Consider the following 22,540-nt stretch of genomic DNA (forward strand, 5'->3'; position numbering starts at 1 on the left):
TTTCCTGCATCCAGATTCCTAGAAGAAAACTGTAACACATTAACCAGTAAGCTCAGCATTTGCATGTGTTGGCAAATTCAGAGTAGGGATTACTGTAGATACATAGAAATTTTATGTCCCAGACCATAAATGTCAATTTTCAGAGAATATACCACAGAATCAGCACTCCACAGGAACCCACAGGTAATGCCTAGAGCATTTCATACATTAATTCCATTTTGGTTTTTAACCTATCTAAGCTTCCAGACATAATGACAAATACTGGACAATTATTTGCCTATTCAGCAGAAATGCTAGAAAGCACATTTCCACAGCTCCTGGGAGGTTCAAACAAAAAAACAGAGTTAAAATGTTCTTGTCTAGAGTCCTATTGCACTGCAGTTCAACAGCTACCATACAAACCCAACATTCTCAAAATATTAAAACTTAGACTACAAAACCATACTTTTAACAGAATCTGTGTCTTCATTTTAGATAAAAACTACAGACTTCCATATCTATGTACATCATAAAAGTACTGCTGGAAAGCTCAAGTGTAAGAATGAGTAAGAGGCAGAGTCTGGCACCACTCAGGAGAAGCACCTTGGCACTGAGGCTGTCCCAGCCTGCCAGGCTGCTGCAGGGAGAGACTGGCCATGGTGGGAGAGCCTGCAGTGACAACTCCTGTTCTGCCCACACTGACCTGTGTGCCACCAACACCCCCTTCACAGGAACCAGGAAAGAACTACACAAAGGAACTCTGGAGCTGACTGCACCTTCACTGTATCACTGATGGCTGGAAAACTTTCTGTGTTATGGCAACACTTAACAGGTTTCCACAGCGAGTACAAGTAACTCCCCCCGTTACTCAGCAATGCTACAATCTGCTGAATTTCTAACAACCACCAAGTTTTAGGACCCTGAATTTCCCTGCAGTATTAATCCTTGCCCTGCAGCCCTGTGGCACAGAGCCCCACACACCATTGGTGAGCTGGTATCTCTTGGCGTTGCTCCTCAGCCAGCTGATGGCCAGATGTGCCGACTCCTTCATGACGTCCCCGAGCTGCCCCGTCAGGGTGAGCTGCCCCTCCCCATCCATGCGACTCGCTTCCACAAACATGATCTCCCCTCCCAGGGGAGTCCAAGCCAAGCCTATGGCTACTCCTGGCTGGCTCAGGCGTTCGGACACCTGAGGGAAAGAAAACACAGGAAACGGTTTAGGAAACAGTCATAAAAAATCTACTGCAAAAACTATTCAATACTTGCTGTACCCATTAAAACACAAAAGTTAAGGCAAGTGTCTGATCTCTTATTTTACCATTTAATGCAGCAGTAATTCTGGATATGTGTAAACACTAATTACAGGACTGGAGCTGTATGTGGCAGCTTAGCTTAAGGCAATGGCAAACATCTGGGTGTATCGTTCTTGGAACCTTCCCTGCCCCCAAAAGCACAAGAATCTTTCCCTTCAAGGGACTTCAAGTATTTAGTCAATCCTGATTGAATGTTTATGTGACTTAACCCATCTGCTAGAGGTATATTTGCCCTGGCTGTTACCCATGTGAAAAAGACAGTTTTGCTCTCCAGTGTTTAAGGTGGTTGGCAGTGCCTGAACTCAGACAAACACACTGATGTTGTTCACTGCAAACATTTATAAACAACTAAGGGGAAATGTGACTAAGGGGAAATGAATGTGCTGCAGGACAGGTAAGAAAGAGGATGGCAAATCTGACAAGATTTGCCATCCTAATTGAAATTCTAATTCCCGTTAGGAATTACAAGCAGTTAAGCAAGCTCTGCCCCACACAAGAGACAGGAGAGCCAAGGAGCAGAGGCCAGTGAGACAGCCCTGGATCCAGCTGACAGCCAGGGGAGTCAGTAACTACACTTGTATCGTGCTAAAGCAAAGGAAGCCACACAACCCTTCTCCTGTGGCTCTTGGTTATCTGTGCATTTGGAACAACATCATGCCATTTGCCTTTATTAGCACAATTTAGCTAAAATGGCTGTGGTTTTTTCTAGTATTTAAAATTTTACATAATATTGTTTCATTTCTATGGTATCAAAATAGTTCATCAAGCATTTTCACTTTCGCTAACATTAGTTTCTATATTCATTCCCTGAATTTTATTAGTTGGAGCTATTTACTCTGATTATCTTAGTAACTCAGGTTAACAAAGTCAGTTCATCCTGCTCACACTAAAATCCACCAACGCTGGAGTATTCTCCTTTGCACTTGAGACAATCACATATTTTGGCAGCCCACTGTGGTTTCAAACATTTCAGATGTAATGAACAAAATCAGCTGTTGTCCAAACCCTCTCCAACCCCAAAGCAGCCATGAACAAGGTTTGTTGGTTTGGGGTTTTTCTTTCAGTTTTTTTGGACTGGACTCTGTGTATCAATTAGGAACAGCTTAAAGACTGACTCCACTGTTTGAGAGTTCAGGGGCAGAACATAGCAAATGTGACAACAGTTCAAAAAACAAATGGTTCTAAGGACACATCACCTCCCTCCTGTATCCTCAGACTAGGTAGGAATGTCCTACATTCACAAGTAATTTGAGATCTGGTACCAGAAACTAGATGTGTAGTAGGTGTTAATGACCTTTCAAGTGGCAGCTTCAGAGGCCAAGCAACCTCTCCTGCTGTCCTAGTAGAGACTGGACTACCCCTACTGTGACCTCCTCAGCTGAGCCCTACCTGAGGCCTGTTGACAGGCAAACATATGGAAAATGCCCTGGCAGTTTGATATCTGTCTGCAGAAAAGATCTCTGAAAATCCCTAAACACACACAGACACACAACCACACAATACAGAGATGAAAGTATGTTATATTTCATTAAACACCTGGGGAGTGTTACAGTGAGCTCCACAAGACTCAGTCACTCTTGGCACTTCTGAATCATTTCTTGTCACCAAAAGCCAGATGAATTTATATTAGAAGAAATCTTTTCTCACACTTTTTAGAACAACTTCAATTAAAAATGACCTCCAGAATCAGCTGAGGACTAGTCACATCTGTCAGATGATAAAGATGATTTTACTGACTTTAAGTCTTGGGTTTTGAAAATTTTTGTAGATGAGACCAACCCAGCTGTGATGTAGCTGTAATCTAAACATACCATCAGATACATTTTAGCTGCCTGGACACTGCAGAACTAAAGCCTTAACATTTAGCACAGTCATTTATTTTAAAACATTTACAGTTGTTCCAAGATAAAGGACAAGAGACGTCTGCACTTGTGGAGTTGCTTTGTAAGTCAGTGTAATGGACAAAAAGCTATTTAATCATTGATTCACAATGGCATGATGAGAACCAGTTCAGTTACTTGCTGGCCTTGAGCATCTTTGTTATCCTTCCACAGGTTCTCCCAACCTGACTGTATCAACCTTTTTCCAGTCTCCTCTTCCGATTCATTTCCTGGCAAATCACTGCTGGCAAAGCACATTAACAGCAGCTGCCCTTTGAGGGAGGAGGGTTTCCCAGAAATATCACCACAAGACTGATAGCTCTTTGATAAAAATGTCCATCTAAACCTGTCCTTTGTCCAGGTTTTGCTTCTAAAAGAACCTCCCTTGTTCTTTAATTAGAAGTGTGCACGTCCCACGAAACAGAGCCATTATTTTATGGCATCTGCACTTTCTTTTCCTAGAACAGGCAATTTCACTGACCTACAGCTTCTGTCCCTTCAACTTCACTCCCATTATGAGGATATAAACTAATCCTGACGGGCCTTCCTGTGGTGCCAGTAATGTTTTGTTACCTGAGCTAAAAAAAAAAAAAAATATAAAATCCAAGCCAAAAATATAAATAGTTCATTATAAACACACTGGATGTGTTATAAATCCTTTCCCCCAAAAGCGTGCAGTGCTGAAACATTTCATTAAATCTTTTACACTTTAAACTGTCAAGATTATTCTTTCAAAGCCTCACTATGTGATTTATTCCAACATTTGTTCTGTAGGGTGACATATAAGATTATTTATTTGTGATAAATGAATTAATCCTACAAGTATGAGCTGAATATTCTGTCATGTCTTTCTGCTGGGAGAGCCGTGCAGAAAACAGACAAGCAAAGCACTGAAAAGGTGAAAGATTATTCCCTTGTGTTCGGGTATTCCCTAAAGGACAACAGATCAATTAAGTCGTGTCATGTTTTCAGTTCTATTTGCTCAGTGTCATCCAGGTACTCACACAGTGGCTTTGTTTCAGCGACTGAGAAATGGCAAAATGCAGGTCAAAGTTGAAGCTTTAAGGCCAAATATGGAGAGGAAACACACTCTGCAGACTTACACACCAGAAAAACCACCAGCAGCCAGTCTGAAAGGCCTGCCAGAGACAGGAGCTGTGCTTGCAACTCATTTGCAAAGTTTCCTCATTTCTGTCTCTTCCTTAAGAATCTCTTCCATGATAAAACCTTTGTATCCCAAAACCTCAGTTCAGTTCTAAAAACTGACTCATTCCTTAACAAGCACTTGTTTTCCCCTGCACATCTTGTCCCCTTCTTGTTCTCCAAATCCCACTGGAGTCTGGGCCTCTGATCTAAGAGAAAAGAATTCTAAGAGGAAAGTTCTCAGAAGTTTGTCTCTCATGGAAGTTTTCCCTTCTGTTCTATTTTCTCCATAACTTACTGCTTTACTGACCTTTTCTCCACAATAAAGACAGAAAAATTCAGTGTTTCATCAGAAGAAGTTTCCTGTCACATCACTGACACTCAGTCACTTCACCTGGGCCTGAACTAAGGCAGAGAATAACTGCAATGGAAATGGTGAAAAGAGAATCCCAAACTAACAAATTCCTTTACCTGATGGCATTTCCATAGAATGGAGGAATGCACAGATGGGGGAGAGAAAAAATTCTGAAATATGCCTACTGAGGAACAGAGCTGGAGGTGCCTGACTGATCATAAAACATTTTAATAGCTAAGAGTGGCATTAACCTAAAGAATGTCTGAGAACTTCTGGTGCAAACTGAAGTGGCTTTAATACCCAAAAATGCTGACTGGCTTTAAGGAGGTATGTGGGACAGTCCTTAACATAGCTGCTGCAGAGACAGGATTCCTGGGTTCTACTTTTGGCTTCTTTCCCAAGACCACCAAACATCCCCCAAACAAAAGCAAACTTGTTATAAACTGAAAAAACACCACCACATTCTTAAGCACAGAATAGCTCCAGGCATCTCTGCTAACAGAAAGTCATGGCATTAGGTTATTTATGTACCATGAGTTAAAAGAAAACAAAAACTTCTTTAGGTGAAAAAACAGTTCTGTTACTGACACATTTTAAAGAAGTTAATATTGTATAAACTCAGTCAATAGCAATAAAATACACAACTAATCAAACCAGCCAGAAACAACAGTCAAGCAGAAACAAATGAGGATGTTACCTCCATTTCATACATGGGTGGCCCCAGGATATCTTTTAAAGCGTGGAAATCAATTAAAATCGGCATTTCAGGTGGCAGAGCCAGGTCAGCTGTGTCACTGATGGATTCTGGTTTTGCATCTTCTGTGACATGCTCTTTGCAATCTAAGAGAAGAAAATCTGATTTAGGATTTGTAACAGTGTTTCTCGACAGAGGAATTTTAAAAAATCATGACAGAGAAAAATAAAATATTTGAAGAAATGCTTAGAAAATTCATTAAAATGTGCTTAAACCATCTTTCACCAAAATCTTGTTACAGTAATATGGCATCACATTTAATTATTAAGCCTAAATATGTTCTAACTGTTCATCAACAAAAATATTAAATCTAGAACACTGACAGAGATGCAACTCATCTGCTTAAATACATTTTAAACTAATTCAAATTGCAAAACACATTAAAGTTCATTTAGGACTTTGCACTTTTCACCAGATTTCTGCATAGAAACAGTATTTCATACAATCAGAATGGTTTGGGCTGCAAGGGACATTAAAGATCATCTAATTCCAAAACCCTGCCATGGGCAGGGGCACCGTCCACCACATCAGGTTGCTCCAAGCCCCGTCCAACCTGGCCTTGAGCACTCCCAGGGCTGGGGCAGCCACAGCTTCTCAGGGCAACCTGTGCCAGGGCCTCACCACCTTCAGAAGAATTTCTTCCATAAGGAGCAATGTCGTGTAATACAGAATATGGAGCTGAATGTGGAAATGCTCAAAGTTCAGTAACTACTGTGTTCTTTTTACAGACATTTACAACTGTGCTCTCTATGCTCTCTTTCAGCAAGGATTCAAATGCTTACTGTTTGACACTCAGAATTAAGTTCTGCCATGTAAAGCAGGAGCATTTGGTCCAGATTTACATTACTTTTCCACTATTTACCACCGGCCCATCTGCATGACATCCAGGAACATTTCCTTTCACAGTGTCCAACAAGGACAGCTTAACTTACTGCTCTGAGACTCTCCTTCTTCCCTCCACATCCCACTCCTCTCACACACACCCTCAACAGAAGAAGCTGCCATGTGTAGACCACACAGAAACCAGCTCCCCCAGGAGCCTACGATTCATCCAGCCCCAGTGTGCCACCTCCTTCCAGGCTGTCCAGGGAATCACTGCCCCAACACAGCAGTGCCCACCTTCAGCACAGCCTGTACAGCACATATTCTGACATTACACCTCTCACAGTGCATTTAGTCTCTTACAACTTCTATGGCTTTACTCAATCATGGCATGGTTTGGGTGGGAAGGGGCCTTTAAAGATCATCCAGTCCAAGCCCCCATAGGCAGGGACACCTTCCACTCAACCAGGCTCTTAACTCACAGAACTGCCACCTCCTGTTGCTTCAACAGCCAGTTCAGAACACAGCACATACAGCCCATGTTCAGTGGAGAAACCTCAAACCATTTCAGTGTAACAGCTTCATCTGTGGCTTTTGTCTTGAAATACTATACTTACACAGGGCTCTGGTCTTGGCTTTGTTGGATGAGATACTCCTAAGGTATCCTGACCAGTAACCAGTAGCAGCAAAATATTCCTCAAAGGTCTTTTTTTTAAGAAACACCTCCAGGTATGATATACTCTTCAGGAAGGGTATAATATAAACCCCTTATAAATATGTAGCTGGAGACTTTTGAATGCAATATACTCAAGTGTCATCTAGAAGGGACCACATAATTAAAGCAATAGTTATGGCTTCAGAAGTGGGCTCTTCCCTTCCTTCATTTATAGCACAATTGTATTTCCTACCTATACAACTGTTTTCTTAGTAAAACTGCCTTAAAATTTCTCTTTTCTCTACAAATGTGTTTTCTGTACAAAAAGGAACTGCAGTGGGAACCAAGTAAATATCAAAGTCTCACACCCCAGCCTGGTCTCAGACTCAGCCTGCACAGCCTGTTGTTTGCATGACTGAGCTCAAGAACTCAGGAGGTGCACACTGTGCACTTACTGGACACAGAGGGAGAATGCAAGCAGGGAGTCATTTCCCCAAGGAATTTGATCCAGATGCAAAAGGCTCATTACCATTTTCCCAAGAGCCCGAAGCAATATTTTAGTGAAACACAGAGAGATGAAAAATATTTGGATAATCCAGATGTTTCTAAGGTTCTGTGGCAGTTTCACAGCAGAGCCTCCCTGCCACTGAGAAAAGAATCCTGCACATTGTGAAGATATTTCTTCCCACCCCAAACACATAGGCCTAATACATATTTAAACCATAGTCTGTATTACACAGAAATATATACCAAGCTTCCAGACTCCTGCATCATATTTTGGGAAGTTACCCAAATATGGATTGCTTCATTTCTTTGAATTCTCTTACATTTAAGTTTGAAAAGAAAATTTTGGTTTCTTCCTTCTTCAAAGGAATAAACCATCTTCCTTCACACATTAATGCATGCACAATAATTGAAGATCCCAGAGTTTAAACAACTACAGAAAAGCACAAATCACTGATCTAATCCATTTACTATAACATGAAGAGGTGTTCAGGGCTGCAAAAGTAAGTCTCAGAATGGATGAACCAGAATGCCTCCTTTCACAAGATACAAACTATCCTGTTTTTAATCTTGATTTATGAAGGCCTTTTTACAGCTAATTCTGTAGCAGTGCAATTCTCACTAATGCCTTAATACAGTATGAAGGAAAACATTTGACATGACTATTACCAGAACAGCAGCAACTCAGCTTTCATTCAGGACTCAAATGTAAGAGCTATTATCCAACATCCACTAATCTTTCCATTGTACAACCCGTTGCTCCGTGCATAAATCCCACTCCTTTACTGTAAACACTGCCTTAGTCAGATGGCTCTCCTGTTGTTCCAGCATGTCTCTATATTTTTGTTAAACCACTATTTTTGTACATAATAAAATCATAGACATAAATACTAACAAGCCTAGGAAACGTAACCCTGCCTGCTATTCTTGCAACTCAGACTGCCATTTCAACACCACAGATCTTTGAAACCTGAGTAATCTGATATACAATTCATATTTCACAATAAAATTAAGTTTAAAAACAGCTGGTTTTGTTCTATACCAAGATTTTACTGTCTAACAAACACAGCTGTTCTTGTTTCACCTAACTCTGCATATGCAGCTGAAGAGACAGAGTTCCCATAAACAAACCAGTAGGGAATTTGAGGCCACCTGCCCTATAAAAGAATCAGAAATTCTGAGTTTATCTAATCCAATTAGTAGATCCCATTTTATAATCTGTAACAATAACAAACTTCAAAATTTTATTAAAAATATTAACCTGAACTCTGACATTATCTACTTTTATATAAAAGCATACAGTGATGTCCCAAAATATAACTACAAACACTAATATTTTCTTTGAAGGAAAAAACCATCTTGTTTTATCATCTTTGACCAAGTGCTGACCCTGAAGAATCCATAAAGACACAAGCAATTAGGATTTCCATTAACAATGACAAATGCATGTTCCCTACCTACACACAGCCATAAACCACAGCACAAGTTAAATGACACATTTATCTAAACCAAGACAGCTAAATTCAAGTTTCCAGAAACAGAACAAGCTTAATCATCTTACATTTTAAAGTAAGTTGGAAAAATAAGCTAAAAAGTCAAAGAAGTGCCCTTAAACACAGCTCTAAACTGCACTAGAGGAACCACCTGCTGATCTGCTATTACATGACTGCTTAAGCAAAAGCAGTATGGTGCTGTTTCAACATCTAAAAATTGTAAAAACTAAAAATAAACAGTAACAAACCAACATAGAGCTTTCCCAAAGTAACAAAAAAAAACGTTCAAACAACAACCAACCAAAAAAAGAGAATTACTGTCAAATTTTCCCAGCAGAATCCGCAGCTACTCAAAGATCACAACAACGTCCCTCAGGAATCTGCCTTTGCAAGTTCCAAAATAAAACAAAATCTCACATGTAAATACTGGATTTGTAAGAAAATGGACTCCTAAGAAAACATACAGTGAACTATTAGGAATTCCATGGCACAAAGACTTAAAAATTTAAGACTGCTACAGGTGTAATGGAAATGAGAGAATGCAAGAGTCTAAAACCTCCTTCACATGTAGCAATTTCTCATCTTGTCATAAAATATAATTAAATTAAGCACCAGCAACACATAAGTCTCAAACCCAAAGATTTCTAGCCATACTTACTGACCAAGAGAGAACAATTATAATAACAGCCTAACATTTTAGAGCGGTTTTTAAGGTAACACATTCTGATTTGCTGAATTGCTATGAAGAGGAATGAGAAAGAACATCAGAATGACAGAAAAGGTTTCAAGCTTGAGGGCAATTAAAGGGAAAATAACATGTTCTTTCTTTCTCATCTGACCTATCAGCAGATGCTTCAGCACACAACCTACAGAGCCAGGATTCTTTCAGCCCCTCCAAACTAACAAACTCCCCAAAACTGCACTCAGGTAGGAAAGGACAGGATTGCTCTTGCTGACAATGGCTCACGTTCAAAGCCAGGCATAACATGAAACTGTGTCCTAAAAGCAACATTCCAATGTCCAACTTAAACCTTGTTCACCATATTTTTGGGAAGCACTACTTCCACCCGATTTTCTTTAGGAAGGGAGCACCTTCCTGGGACCCCAATCCTCTAAAACTTACTTATACACCTAAATTTAATGCTCTGTGTATTTTTCCCCACAGGATCAGAAAAGGTCTCTTCTCATACAATAACTGCATTCCAACAATTGTGATCTCGACTAACAACATTTACTTGAAGCACTTGAATTTGGGGTGTTCATGCAGGAATGCCTAGATAAATTAACATGGAAATCATGGGAAAAAAATTGTTTGTACATAAACCCAAACTTTTCATAACATTTATGCCCTTTTGCCTGCAATGGGAAGGTCAGTCCAAGCAGTCTTTAGAAAGAGCCTCATATTGCAGACTGCAGAGCTTAGTAAGGCCAGCAGAGCTGGGCTCAGACTGCAGTATCTGCAGCTCCACCACCGTGGGATTGATGCTCACCAGATTTCATACCCTACTTTCTCAGTGCTACAGTGTGTGGCTTAAAGGGCTGAGGTTTTGTTAGAACATACAACAGGTCGCTTTTTGCAAGAGCAGTGGTGTCAGCAGAGCTGTATTAGGGCCCTCACACACACTAAAAACAAGCAAATCCCTCTCACAATGCACAGTGGTTTGTGATTAAATGCACCATGCCCAAGTTGAGAGATGGAGGACACTTCACGTGTCAGTTCACATTGACTACTTGAGTCAAACATGCATTTAAATTCAAAACTAACTGTTGTTTCATCCATAAGGAGTAGAACAAACTGCACTGTTATTACTGAGTTATGGAAATAATTAAGTATTTTCAAAGCCTTAGTTTCAACATAAATAGAATCCTCATTTAACCACTTTTAGTTATTAAATATTACCTGTCCTAAGTTTCCTTTCAGGTCTGAATTAGAGAAATAATTTTTCACTCCAGGTTTCAACTGCTGTATCATGATATGATGCCTTAGTGCACAGTTTGCTGCACTGTATTCTCAAGGCACTTGCACTAAAATAGGAAGGAGAGTTTCACATATTTTTGTGACTACTAGAATTTCGTCTACTGTCAAAAGACTCAAGGAGTGTCTCATAAATCTTAGATAGTGTTGCAGTGAAATATCAGATGGTGTTACTGTACACAAGGATGACTCCCTGGAGAGGCTGAAAAATGACTCCCTTTGCCTTTGCTGAAGTTCATGTACAAACCCAACGACTGAGGCAAACCAACACTGCTCCACTTGCCAACTTCACAAAGCTCAGGAGTCAAAGGAGCAGGAAGGCAGGACAAAGCTGCCCCTGTGCTTCAGTCATGCATTTTTGGGAAGTGCTAAACACAGCTTGACAGAGCATCTCCCAGCATCAGCTCTGCTATGGCAGGTACCCTTCATTTTTAGAGCCTGCTATCAATGTCAAAAGCCTGATCTTTACAAAGCCCTGCAAACAGGTGCTCCTCTTGGAGTTAATGATCTGACAATCAGTATGATGATGGGAATTTTGTGATTCTTCTACCTAATGCCTTTTAACTTTTACTCCAACCCACGAGCCACAAGGCACTCAGCTAAATAAGCACAACAGGCACCATGGTACTATTTGGATATGCTATGAACCAGACACAAATTATGCTTTAGCAAGCAAGGCAAGGCTGGAGCTTGCCCTCTCCTAGTCCCAGCTCAGGACATATCAATGCACTAACTGTAGTCTCAATCCTACATCAGTACCTGACAAATGTGTAAAGCAAAAATGAATTACAGGTCTTCTTCTAGAGGAAAAAAAATTCAAGAAATACTTCTAAATGAAGCTATTAAGAGACAACAACTTGATTAACTATTCTTCCAGAGTCATTCATTATACGAAATAAAAATTCATCATCAAGATGCACAACTGCACAAACGTCTGCTAATCAACAGGAGAAAAAAATGCCAAAAAAAATAAATTTAGGCTACAAATCCCACTATTTGCATCTACTTGCAAGTATTTGGAGATATTTACAAGCTTTGTTCTGAATACTTGGTTGTTTCCAACAGATAGAATGAAAACTAAACAAAAATATTTTTAAAAGGATCCTACTGTCATATACTCCCAGCAAGTGACAGAGTCTGTTAAAAATACAGCAGGGTATAAGCACGTTATTAGTACAGAACAAAACACACTTTGCAGACTGCACCATTCTATACAAGTCTTCATAATACACCACAGTTAAACGATAGAGCCACCTGTCCCTCAGACTCCCTTTTATTAAATACCAGCTTTTTCTTACCAACAGTTTCCACACCAGAAATACAAAGGCAGCTCTTCACAGCTCATTTCTTCTGGGCTTACTCCAAACTCTTTGTCAACCAGAAGCACTAACATTTTGCCCTCTTCTGAAGCACTTAGATTGCTATTTTCATTTAGCCTCGGTAAGTTGCAAGTCCAGTACTAACTTTAACAGTGTATAATTTTAAGAGTGTAAATACCTAAGTTGCAAGTACAGTGCTAATTTTAACATGGTAAATACCTCTCTGGCCGGATTGAGATGTCTAATACAGTTCCTTTTTGTTATTTGCCTTAATAATAAAGTGTTTCTTCTTAGAGTACCATGAGTTGTGCTCTGAACCTACCTTTCATTTATTTTATCAGAAGGCCTGAAGAACAGAATGACATTTCTTTTTATTCAGCAATTGCATTAAAACTTTGAAGCACATTTTAGACACAGCTGCCCTTCAATACAAAGAAATACTTTAAAAATATGACTTGTCAGAACTGCTATCAAAAAAGTGAAGTAGCAAAGACCCTGATGGTGCTTGCAAGCCTGGCCACCACAGCACAAAGGCTCAGTGTTCGGGTTCAAGGGCACATCCAGGTATCCCAGAAGCATCGACAAACTCAGTGTTTGTCTTCAGAACAGTCCATCACAGAGGAGAGAAGGTGCACATAATATAAATGGAAAGCATTAATAAATACATCTTAAAAGCTCTTCTTTTAATGTAGGTGAAATTATTTAAACTACAGGATCATTCACACATTCAGAGCCACTGCTACTGTGAGAGTTCACTGTTATTAAGCCAAACATTCTGAGCTGAATCCGCTTAACCAAACACGGCCAAAAATCAATCTTTTGGTATTACAGCTTCCACAGACACTGTGATGACCTCAGAAAACTCAAAAAGGTAAAAAAAGATTCAATTTTCAGAAGGGAAATACTGAGCTAGGAAAAAAAGACAAGGTAAAGCTGACAGACCATCAAGAAACAGATTTTCAGAGAGAGATTACTGAAGTTTTTACTGTGGGTAAAACTCTTCTTCAAATACCCCTCTAATACCACTGCTTGTACAAATATTGATTATATTTCCTCCCCTGGGATTTACTCTCTAAAAGGGGTGTGCACCATTCAGACCCATACACTGCCTTTTCTGAAAGGAATAGATAATGAGTCTCCTTATTTGTCCTCCTCTAATCCAGATCAGAACTCTTCCAGCTGTACAGATGTTGGAACCTATAGGTTTTTTCCACATCAAATAATTGGAAAGTATTTCACAACATCCCACCAAGAGGGGGGGTCCTGTTTAGTATTTTAAGTTTGTGAATATCCTGGAGCAAAAGTAATCAGCTATTCTGCAGTTTTGGCTTTCCAGGATCCTCTGACACACAATTGTTCTCCAACAGACTGGAAGGACTTCTTGTCTGAAAGTGTCACCTGAACTCATTTCAGTCCTTAAAAGAGAAATGAAGCACCCCATACCCTGCTTGCTAGGTTTTATTAGACTAAGGGCTACCCACATTTCAGAAGTCCAACTTCAGGTTTGGATTTTGTCCTTTCATGTTTCACATTTTACCTTATGCTGAGGGCTCCTGCAGACACCCAGTGCTCAATGAACACTCTGAAGCTCCAACAGAAAACTGCTGTGCACGGTGACATCCTCCACCAGCAACTGGCTGAACAACAGCACCACCATCTACACTCTCCATGGTATCTCTCACCAGACACAGTGTGGATGTTCATTTATTAAAGAGAACACTCGAGTGGGGATGAAAAATGGAGCAGTCACCAGCTGTGTGTTGCACATGAACTGGATTATGGGCCTGACTTCTCCCTTCCCCCCTTCTATCTCAACACGAGAAAGGGCTCTGCCTTTTCTGGTGGAACAGTGACCTGGGTATTTGTACTGTTTGAGAATTTTATGTTTAGTTTTCATTCAGTCTGTTGGATGACTGGGAATGATAAAACACTGTATACATGGGAAACAACAACAGACTTACTGATGTTGAAAAGTTACCAAAGCTCCACGGGTTCAAATAAGTGCAGTCCTAAAAGGCACATAAAAAGAGCCTCTAAACCTTCCTAATTTCAAAGCTCTTCAAGCAGACAATTATTTCAGAGTACAAAATAATGGGATTGAGTTCTGAGCCAGTAGAGCATGCACAGCACAGTTAAAGAACCTCTTTAAATAAAATAACTAAGTTTAACTTAGTTTTTTATTCAAGAAAATAAGTGGAAGATTTGCATAAAAAAGCAAAAATATACACAAATCATAACTGCATCCCTAAGATATCAAACAGATCCATTGTATTTCTCAATTACCAACTTGGCAGGCTGAAATTATGCCCCGAGTCACAATTCAGCACTACTTGAACCATGCACAAGAATAATGTCACACTATCCTCAATGCTTTTGAAAACAGCCCTTAAAGAAGCACCAAAAAAAGGAGGAAAAGTTGGTAAATTAGCTTCCTAGTGACTACATTAGAAGTTCCCTTTTTAATAAATCATGCAAAAGATACACACCTTCTCCTTCCCCCACTTCAGCACGATCTGGCTTTGCCTCTTTGTGCTGTCCCTCTGCCACTTTCACTGCCACTGCCCTGCAAATGGCTCCCAGCTTCCGATCCAGAGCCCGCACTCCTGCCTCCCTGGTGTACCTGGGGGAGACACAACTGGCTTACTGCTGGCTGCTCTCTGTAAGAGAGTTCTCTGCAATGCAAACACACTTTCTTATTAAAAACACATCCAAATAAAATGAGGCGTGAAAGGCAGCGAAACCTTGGACTAATCTAACAAACAAGAAAAAAAAAAAGTCATTTGTTTTTATCCAAATAATTGTGGTTGCTGATAGAATTGTAGAGAAAGAAACTACTGAGTGGGAAGAAGACACCTGGTGTTAAACCTCCATGAAATTATAAACAATGTTTCAATAGCACTGAGCTCTTCTTAGATGCATAAAAATTAAAAGGAAGAACTATTTTAAAACTTTGAACTTTACTGAAAGTTGAGGAACTGACTGTAAAAGAATATTTTCTTATAGTCTGTAAATTAAAAACAAGCACCAGACAATAACACTAAACAAAGCAGCCAAAATGTTGTTACTGGTCACAGAATACTTGAATTCACTGAATCTTGATCCTTTTTCCATTGAAAATGAGTTAGTTTCAAGTTCAAAAGATGTTCTGATCAATGTATGTGTTCTCACATCCAACAAAAAAAGTTCTAATGAATACAAGCTACTTTAAAACCCACATTTCAATTTGTTTAACCTAATTCCAAATTTTAAACGAATGTGGCCCATCCAGTCACAAGGAAAAAAAATGTAATTTCCTTTTTGTTTATGAAAATGATAGAAATATAACTTTGTTCTTTAAAATCAATGTTGTCTGCTGTCAGACCTTGGCTTCACACACTGCAGCAACACTGGCCTCAAGTGCTCTTGTTTTGCCAATGGTGTCAGCACAACTAATTGTAGCCACACTGGGAGAGCAAGAGCAAGGAATTCTCTACAAAAGGATGAGTTGCTTTATACAGCAGAGTGAGATAAAGCTAAGGAAAGAGCAATTCCATAATTTACCAACTGGTGAACTTCTGAAGCTATTAAGGACAATAGATCTGAAGACATGTTTTGTGTTATCACACTATAAATTGATTTACTAGTTACAAAAAAAGCAGTTATTTAAACTGAAAGCAACAAATGGACTTACCTGGTAATTATATCCAAAGTGGTTACTTGGGGAATCTGAATTTGCTGAGGAGTCAGGCCATGCTGTTCAAGCTGTTTAGGAATCAAGTGTCTATGGGCAATTTCAATTTTTTCTTCTTGTGTGTATCCTTCAAAGAATAAGCATGTATTTATTAATCTTTTTGCTTATACACTATAATATAACCAAATTTCTTACCTTTTATAATTCTATCTAATTGAATTTAACACAAACCACCCCCAGCTATAATTTAAAAGGCTGTTGGTATGATCCTTTATGGTGATTCATAACTTCATGTGAACAAGAACAGAATTTTAGTGTTTCAAAGACCCTTTTCTTCATTGGAATCTTAAAAAGATGCATCAACCAACAGACTATTAGAATACAAACAAATCAGTGAATGAAAATATCATTTCAGAATGTATCAATGTATCACCACAGCCCTGGCACTGAATTTTCCTAAGTGCAATGCTAAGTGTCATTCTCATGGCAGAGCCCATAACAGAGGGATCCTTCCAAGTCTCTTTTAATGATTCTGGCCGTGCACTCCAGATTCCTGGCAGGCTTTCCTTAAGGAACTGCCCTTCATTTCAGGAAAAACACCCTGAACTTGTTTAGGGATTTGCAATAGTCACTTCAATGAAAACACTGCAGAGTTACCTGGAACTTGGATAATTTCCATTCTGTCCAGCAGAGCAGGTGGGATTGTAGCTGTAGTGTTGGCTGTAGCTATAAAAAGGACTTGGGACAGATCAAAGGCTACATTTAAGTAGTGATCGGTGAAACTGTGATTTTGTTCTGGATCCAACACCTTAACAAGAGTGAACACAAAAGAGATGCAATTGCTCAATTAGAAGTAAAGAAAATATGGGTATATTTATTATATTCCATTTGGATCTGTCAAATCTGACTTTACATTCATAGAATATGTTATGAACATCACTAAAGCCTGACCTTGCTCAGATCAGTCTGTGACTACATTTCCCACCACACACAAAACAAAAGAAGTCGTTTCCTCATCAGTTGTTTCTGCCCTTTTCTAAAGGTGGCTGCAGCATTGCTCCAGCCCTCCAGCACCTCCCATAAGCTCTATCTCCATGACCTCGTACACATGGCAGAGAGTGGCCCTTCAAGGACTCTCACAGTAACCTTGGAAAAGCAGCTCTCATGGTCCCATGGAATAAGCAGAATTCTCTCAAGTAATCCCTGACTCCAATCTTCATCTGCTGCTGGTAGCTCTTCTTACTCTCAGCACACCAACCTGTGAGACCTCCCCACAGATATCACAATCCCAGCCCTTTCTGCTGTCCCTAAATCTCTCACCCTGCTCATTCAGCTCTGGCCAGCCTTTCACTAATGGAGGAGTACAAGGTCTTCTCCTTGCCCATGACATCCCCTGCAAGTCTCGACTCTTGGTGAGCCCTGGCTTTCCTAACACAATCTTTGCATTTTTCTCCCCACCACCCCCCCTCGAAAAAAATCAGAGACAAAATTAAACAAGCACAGCAGAATAACAACACACAGTCCAACCACCCTCAAAAATTTACTGAACAAGTAGAACTATGGCTTAAATAACTGCGTTGTCTTCCCAGTGCTGTCAGTACCATTTATGTGTGCTAATGCAACACTTGTGTATATTCAAGCTATTACTTGAATAAACTGCTTTTTCACTATCAGGTGGATCACAAGGGTACTAAGATGCTGTTTTGTGTTTTTGTAAATGTTAGAAATGGGAAGTTCATTGTATATAGCAATGTTCACTTGGTTTCTGTATCACCTATGAACCACCTTCACTCCACCACCCCTTAAAACACTGTCACACTTACTCCTTTCCAAATGATGAATTATCAGTGCTACACGAACATGAATAATTCTCATGTTACAAATACCCATGCATCTCCTGAGAAATAGCACACCACTGTCAAAATAATTTATCTGCCTACACCCAAATGAATGCACACAAATTATAGACAAGAACAGTGTTGATAATGAAAAAAAACCCTGAATTTGAGCTTAGATGGTCATAAAGAAAACAACTCTGAATTTTCATTACTCTTAAATTCTGTTCAGGTTTTGAAAAGTGAAAAAAAAAATCTTTAGAACAGAATTACAATCAGAACAAAGCAGGAAAATACTGTTTTTACAGAATGCCAGAAACACAGCAGAGTTTCTTAAAAAACAGAATAAATTCTGGTTTCATTTTGAAGTACTGCTCAGATTTAGGAGCAATATTTAGAAATGTATTGCAACTGTAAGAAAACACAATCTACACAATGCCCCCTAATAGTGAAATCTTAAAACACACCAAAGCATATGCCTAAATTCTAAAACTAAGGCTGCAACTCAGTGAATGCCATTGTTCATGGGCTATAAGCTATTCAAAAGCTTTTCCTACACTCTTCAGCAAGCAGCTGCTGTCATTTACTCCCTTCTCTATCAATGAAGGCAAAGGCCTTGAAGTATCCTGACAAGCCAAGCACACTGATGCATAATTCACTCAGTTATAGATGTCCCTTCCCTCAACCAGCCCTACAGGGAGACACAACAACAGGCAGGGAATCCAAGCACAGCATCTACAAACTGTTTTCCAAGAAAGCAGATCTGTATCAAATATCAGTTGCCCAAAGTATACTCTTCTAAATTTTTCAAAACTGATTTAAACAGCAAATCCTAACTCAGATTACCCCCCTTTTTTTAACACTGATAACAGTATTTCCACAGTATTGTAGTCTATTAGCTGAAGGATTTGCAACTACTTTCAAAACTGTTGAAAAACAATGTATTCTGACAGACCAAACTGGTATTTTGCCACATTAATTTACAGGCATGTTTCTCTCTTTCTCCTTCTAGTCTGCAACTAGAAATCCTTATGAATCCTACTAAATGACAAGCTGGTGATTATAATATTATTTACAAAGATGCACAAAATACTGATGCTGTACTCATATGCAAACAATACTATCTAATAGAGGTAAATGAAACTGTAATCCGAGCCAACTCAGATAATATCTAAAAATGTGAATTATCTGAGATTTTTTAATAACAACTAGAGTTTCTCTGGACTCATATTTCTTTGTCATGGTAACTATTTCTTAGAATAAGACATAAAACAGTATCACTCTTATGCATTTCAAACAGATTTTCCAAAACAAATAGAACTGTTCTTCAGTGAGGTATCTGTGCTAAAGTTCAAGTTCAAAAGTTTTTAAAGATATTCAACTAATACAAAAATATTAAGTACAAAAAGAACATTGAGTGCACAAAACTTCTTGGCTAATTTACGGCCAACAGCTCACATGCACACAAAGGCTTCTCTGTAACAGCTTTTTATTACCACAAAATCCAGAATAAGTTCCATGAACATTTAATTGCCTGGCTCTGCTCCTGGTCTAATTTCCCTGCATACAAATAGTCACTATCAGGCACTTGGATCCATTTCTGTTTTCTTCTGGTTTTTAACAGAGGTCATCTAAATTTAGACTAAAATATTCCGTTGTTAATGAACAGTATCTGGAAATAGGAAGACATTCTGTCTTGCTTAAGCAACAACTCTGCAGAAGCATTAGAACCAAACACATATCCGGCAATTATCAAACATCAAGCTTTGCTTCCAAGCTCACAAGGTTATGGCAATTCTCTCCTTGAATATATCCCATTGTAGACAGCGATAATTTAACACACCTACACATCAGGGAAAAAAGGATGTGCCTTTTATACTTAATGATGGCACTTACCAAACAACAAGCAGCAGTGTGGAAAATAAATGTAGCAGTTAGGTGACCACCAACTACTGTTTGCTCTCCTACATAATAGCCACCTTTGCTTGTTCCAGATGGACTTCCCAATAGTAAACCACAAAAAGCAGATGAAAATTAAGCTATTATGTCCAGACATGAGTTCTCCATTAGAAGAGGTAAAGCACCTGCTTCAGGATGTTTAGCCAGCAGTAGAGGGATATACAGATCTCACAGGGGAGCAGCCCAGACGTGGTTAATAGAGCAATTACTTCTCCAGATGCAACTAATGGTCAATTAGTAAGGGCTTACATAGAGATTGCAGCCCAGGCAGACAATTGGAAGCAAACCTGATGAGTCTCAGCTGGAAAAATCCATGGCAGGAGCTGAGCTGAATATCACTGAGAATGTGGGCTTCAAATACGGAAAACAGAAACATCTCAAAGCAGCAACAAAGCATCCAAAAATCAAACACAACTAATTAAAAGAAAGAAATTTCATTTGCCCTCATGAACTTGACATGATAAAAGAAGAATACAGTTGTTCTCTACTGCAGGACAGGGAAGGAAAATAAATTAGAAGCAGCAGCAAAGGTTGAATAAAATTAATAATATTAATGTACAGATCTAGAGTCATGATGGGAACATTCTTTCCAAGAAAAGCCAAATCATTGTGGCATTAGTGATTTTCATCGCCTCGCAAACAACAGCCAGCTAACTAATGAAATTTGATTTTCAGGTATATTTATCCATGCATTGACTGGACTTAAGAGAGGTTAGTTCAAACAGCTAGAGGACAAATGACAGAAGAAATATCAGCAAACCCGGACACAGAGCTCACTACCATTAACAGCAAGGAGTAAATAAAATCCCATAAGCGAAAAGTAGAAGCAAAACATCTGTATTTGTTACACTCTCCTCCTTGTTTTCCTTGCATTTTGAGGCTTTTCATGCACTACTACACATTATAGAAATACACAGGTAAAGGACCATAACTGTCACTTTTAAAAGCTGAAGAAGTGAAGCCATGCCATCTTCTAGCACATTTAAATCACTACTAGTTCATGTTAACATGCAAAGATCAAAACAGAGCTCTCAAACCACAGCCTGCTCATACACTGCTTTTCAAAGAACTAGTTGGCCTTGTCAAAACAGTAATTTTACAGTCTAGCAGGAAGAAAATAATGACGTTTGTAGAATGCCAATTGGCATTTCATTTGCAGAATGTCATACACCATCCAGATGAGCTCATGACACCTTAAGTAGCATTTTTCATATTTAAATCACTGCATTAAGCGCTGCCAGTCAAAAGAGTTATTAGAATTACTCTAGGCAAATATTATCAGAACCACTTTCATATCCACCTACCAAAGTTACCACACCTTAAGTCTGACAACTGAGACACTTCTGGGATATCATGTCATACTCCAGAAAATAGAAGTCAGAAAAAAGGTTCTGACAACTCATTACTGCTTTCAGCTACATGATAAATGAAGCCTGCAAGGCACAGGTCTCAATTCATCTTCTTCATAATCACTCCAGTTTTAGCCTCCTGAAAACCTAACAACTAACCTAATTAGTAACATCTCAACACTTGATGGGACTTACAAAATATTCCAGTAGTATCTCATTCGCCAGTCATCAATTGGATCTCCTGGATTTTACTTGTGTCTTTAAGCAAGTAAACTTTAAAACCTCTAAAACTTTTGTGAGAAAATAATTGCATCATGTAATTCAAAATTAGATACATTTATATCTTAGTCCAAATCCCAGAATTTTAGAAAAAATGCACTCATGGAAAAACTGACTCTCATGGAAAGTTAACACTCACGACATTATGATCAGTCAAGGACTGGGGGATCTGTGATTTAGAGGAAAAATTTAAGTTTAGAAAGTTAATTAAAACACTAATTAAAGAAATGCTCCTAAAAGAACATGCAACTAGTCCATATGGATAGTCCACTGGATAAAATGCTTAGCTCCAGTATAAGCTGGTACCATCAAAAGCTTCAAAAATATATTAAAATTGTTCCAAGAAAGAAAAGGAAAACTTGAAAAAGTCTAGCTGCTGTCTGGCTGCTCTGTACTTGTTTCTTAGCTAACAACATTTGGTCATTAAAAACCAATGTCCTGAAGTCCCCCAAGTAACTAATGTTTAAGGCTTGAACAGTATTTAAATACACCAAACACCCCCAAATCCATCCTTGTGTTTAAGTACAGCTCAGTGAGATTTATGGTACCTTATTTAGCCCTGACAGCACTTGCATTGTGCCCAAGTAGTTGGCAGAAATCAAACGAAGTCAGAACTCAGTAGCTGACATTTGAATAACAAAGCTGACACTCTGTGCAGCGAATCATCCGAGTCCACTATTTTAATGATTTTATTTTTTTTTTAAATACAAACGAAGCAATGCTTGCAATTCAACATCTCTTACCTCAAGCAAGGCTGCTGCAGGATCCCCCTGCAAGCTCTTGGCCAGTTTATCAACCTCATCCAGCAGGAACACGGGGTTGTTGACCCCCACAGTCTTGAGGCCGTTGATGATCCTGCCGGGCATGCTGCCCACGTAGGTGCGCCTGGGGAGAAACCAGGGGGAAACAGGGCTGAGCTGGGCAACAGGGCAGAGACAGCACAGGAAACAAAACCCAAAGGAAAATACCAGAGCAACAAGCAGTATTGTACCAACTCCTGCTTTTTTTGCAAAACTTTTTGGAACCAGTTGATAAAAATACGCGATATACAACTGAACTAATACAGGCAATTGTAGCAGCAGATGAAAGTTTGAGTTCCACGGGGCACTAGTTGGTCTGGAAAGATAACAATGTGCATTAAAGTATATCCAAACTTTATGGCTTGCAAGCATTTTGCATGTTCCAGTACAGGCATCCTTGTACCAGAGGAACAAGCCAGAGCAGATTTGGGAACCTCACTATTACTAGCATTTTAA

General features: G+C 39.3%; 1 protein-coding gene across 2 annotated transcripts in view; it reads right to left on the bottom strand.

The window, feature by feature from the left end:
• The window catches only part of LONP2 (lon peptidase 2, peroxisomal), a 36,889-nt gene that overhangs the window by 3,774 nt on the left and 10,575 nt on the right, over window positions 1-22,540 (bottom strand). The window contains exons 8-13 of one of the 2 annotated variants that reach the window (XM_027647088.1): window positions 22,028-22,169; window positions 16,520-16,670; window positions 15,863-15,989; window positions 14,679-14,812; window positions 5,368-5,510; window positions 961-1,168 (exon numbers count right to left, since the gene is read on the bottom strand). In XM_027647088.1, the coding sequence (XP_027502889.1) occupies window positions 961-1,168; window positions 5,368-5,510; window positions 14,679-14,812; window positions 15,863-15,989; window positions 16,520-16,670; window positions 22,028-22,169 (905 nt within the window). Of the gene's footprint in view, window positions 1-908; window positions 1,169-5,367; window positions 5,511-14,678; window positions 14,813-15,862; window positions 15,990-16,519; window positions 16,671-22,027; window positions 22,170-22,540 lie in introns of both variants that reach the window. The other variant, XM_027647089.1, reaches the window with a different exon arrangement.

Source organism: Corapipo altera, unplaced genomic scaffold, assembly GCF_003945725.1.
Source record: "Corapipo altera isolate COAL_440 unplaced genomic scaffold, ASM394572v1 62, whole genome shotgun sequence".
NCBI lineage: Eukaryota > Metazoa > Chordata > Aves > Passeriformes > Pipridae > Corapipo > Corapipo altera.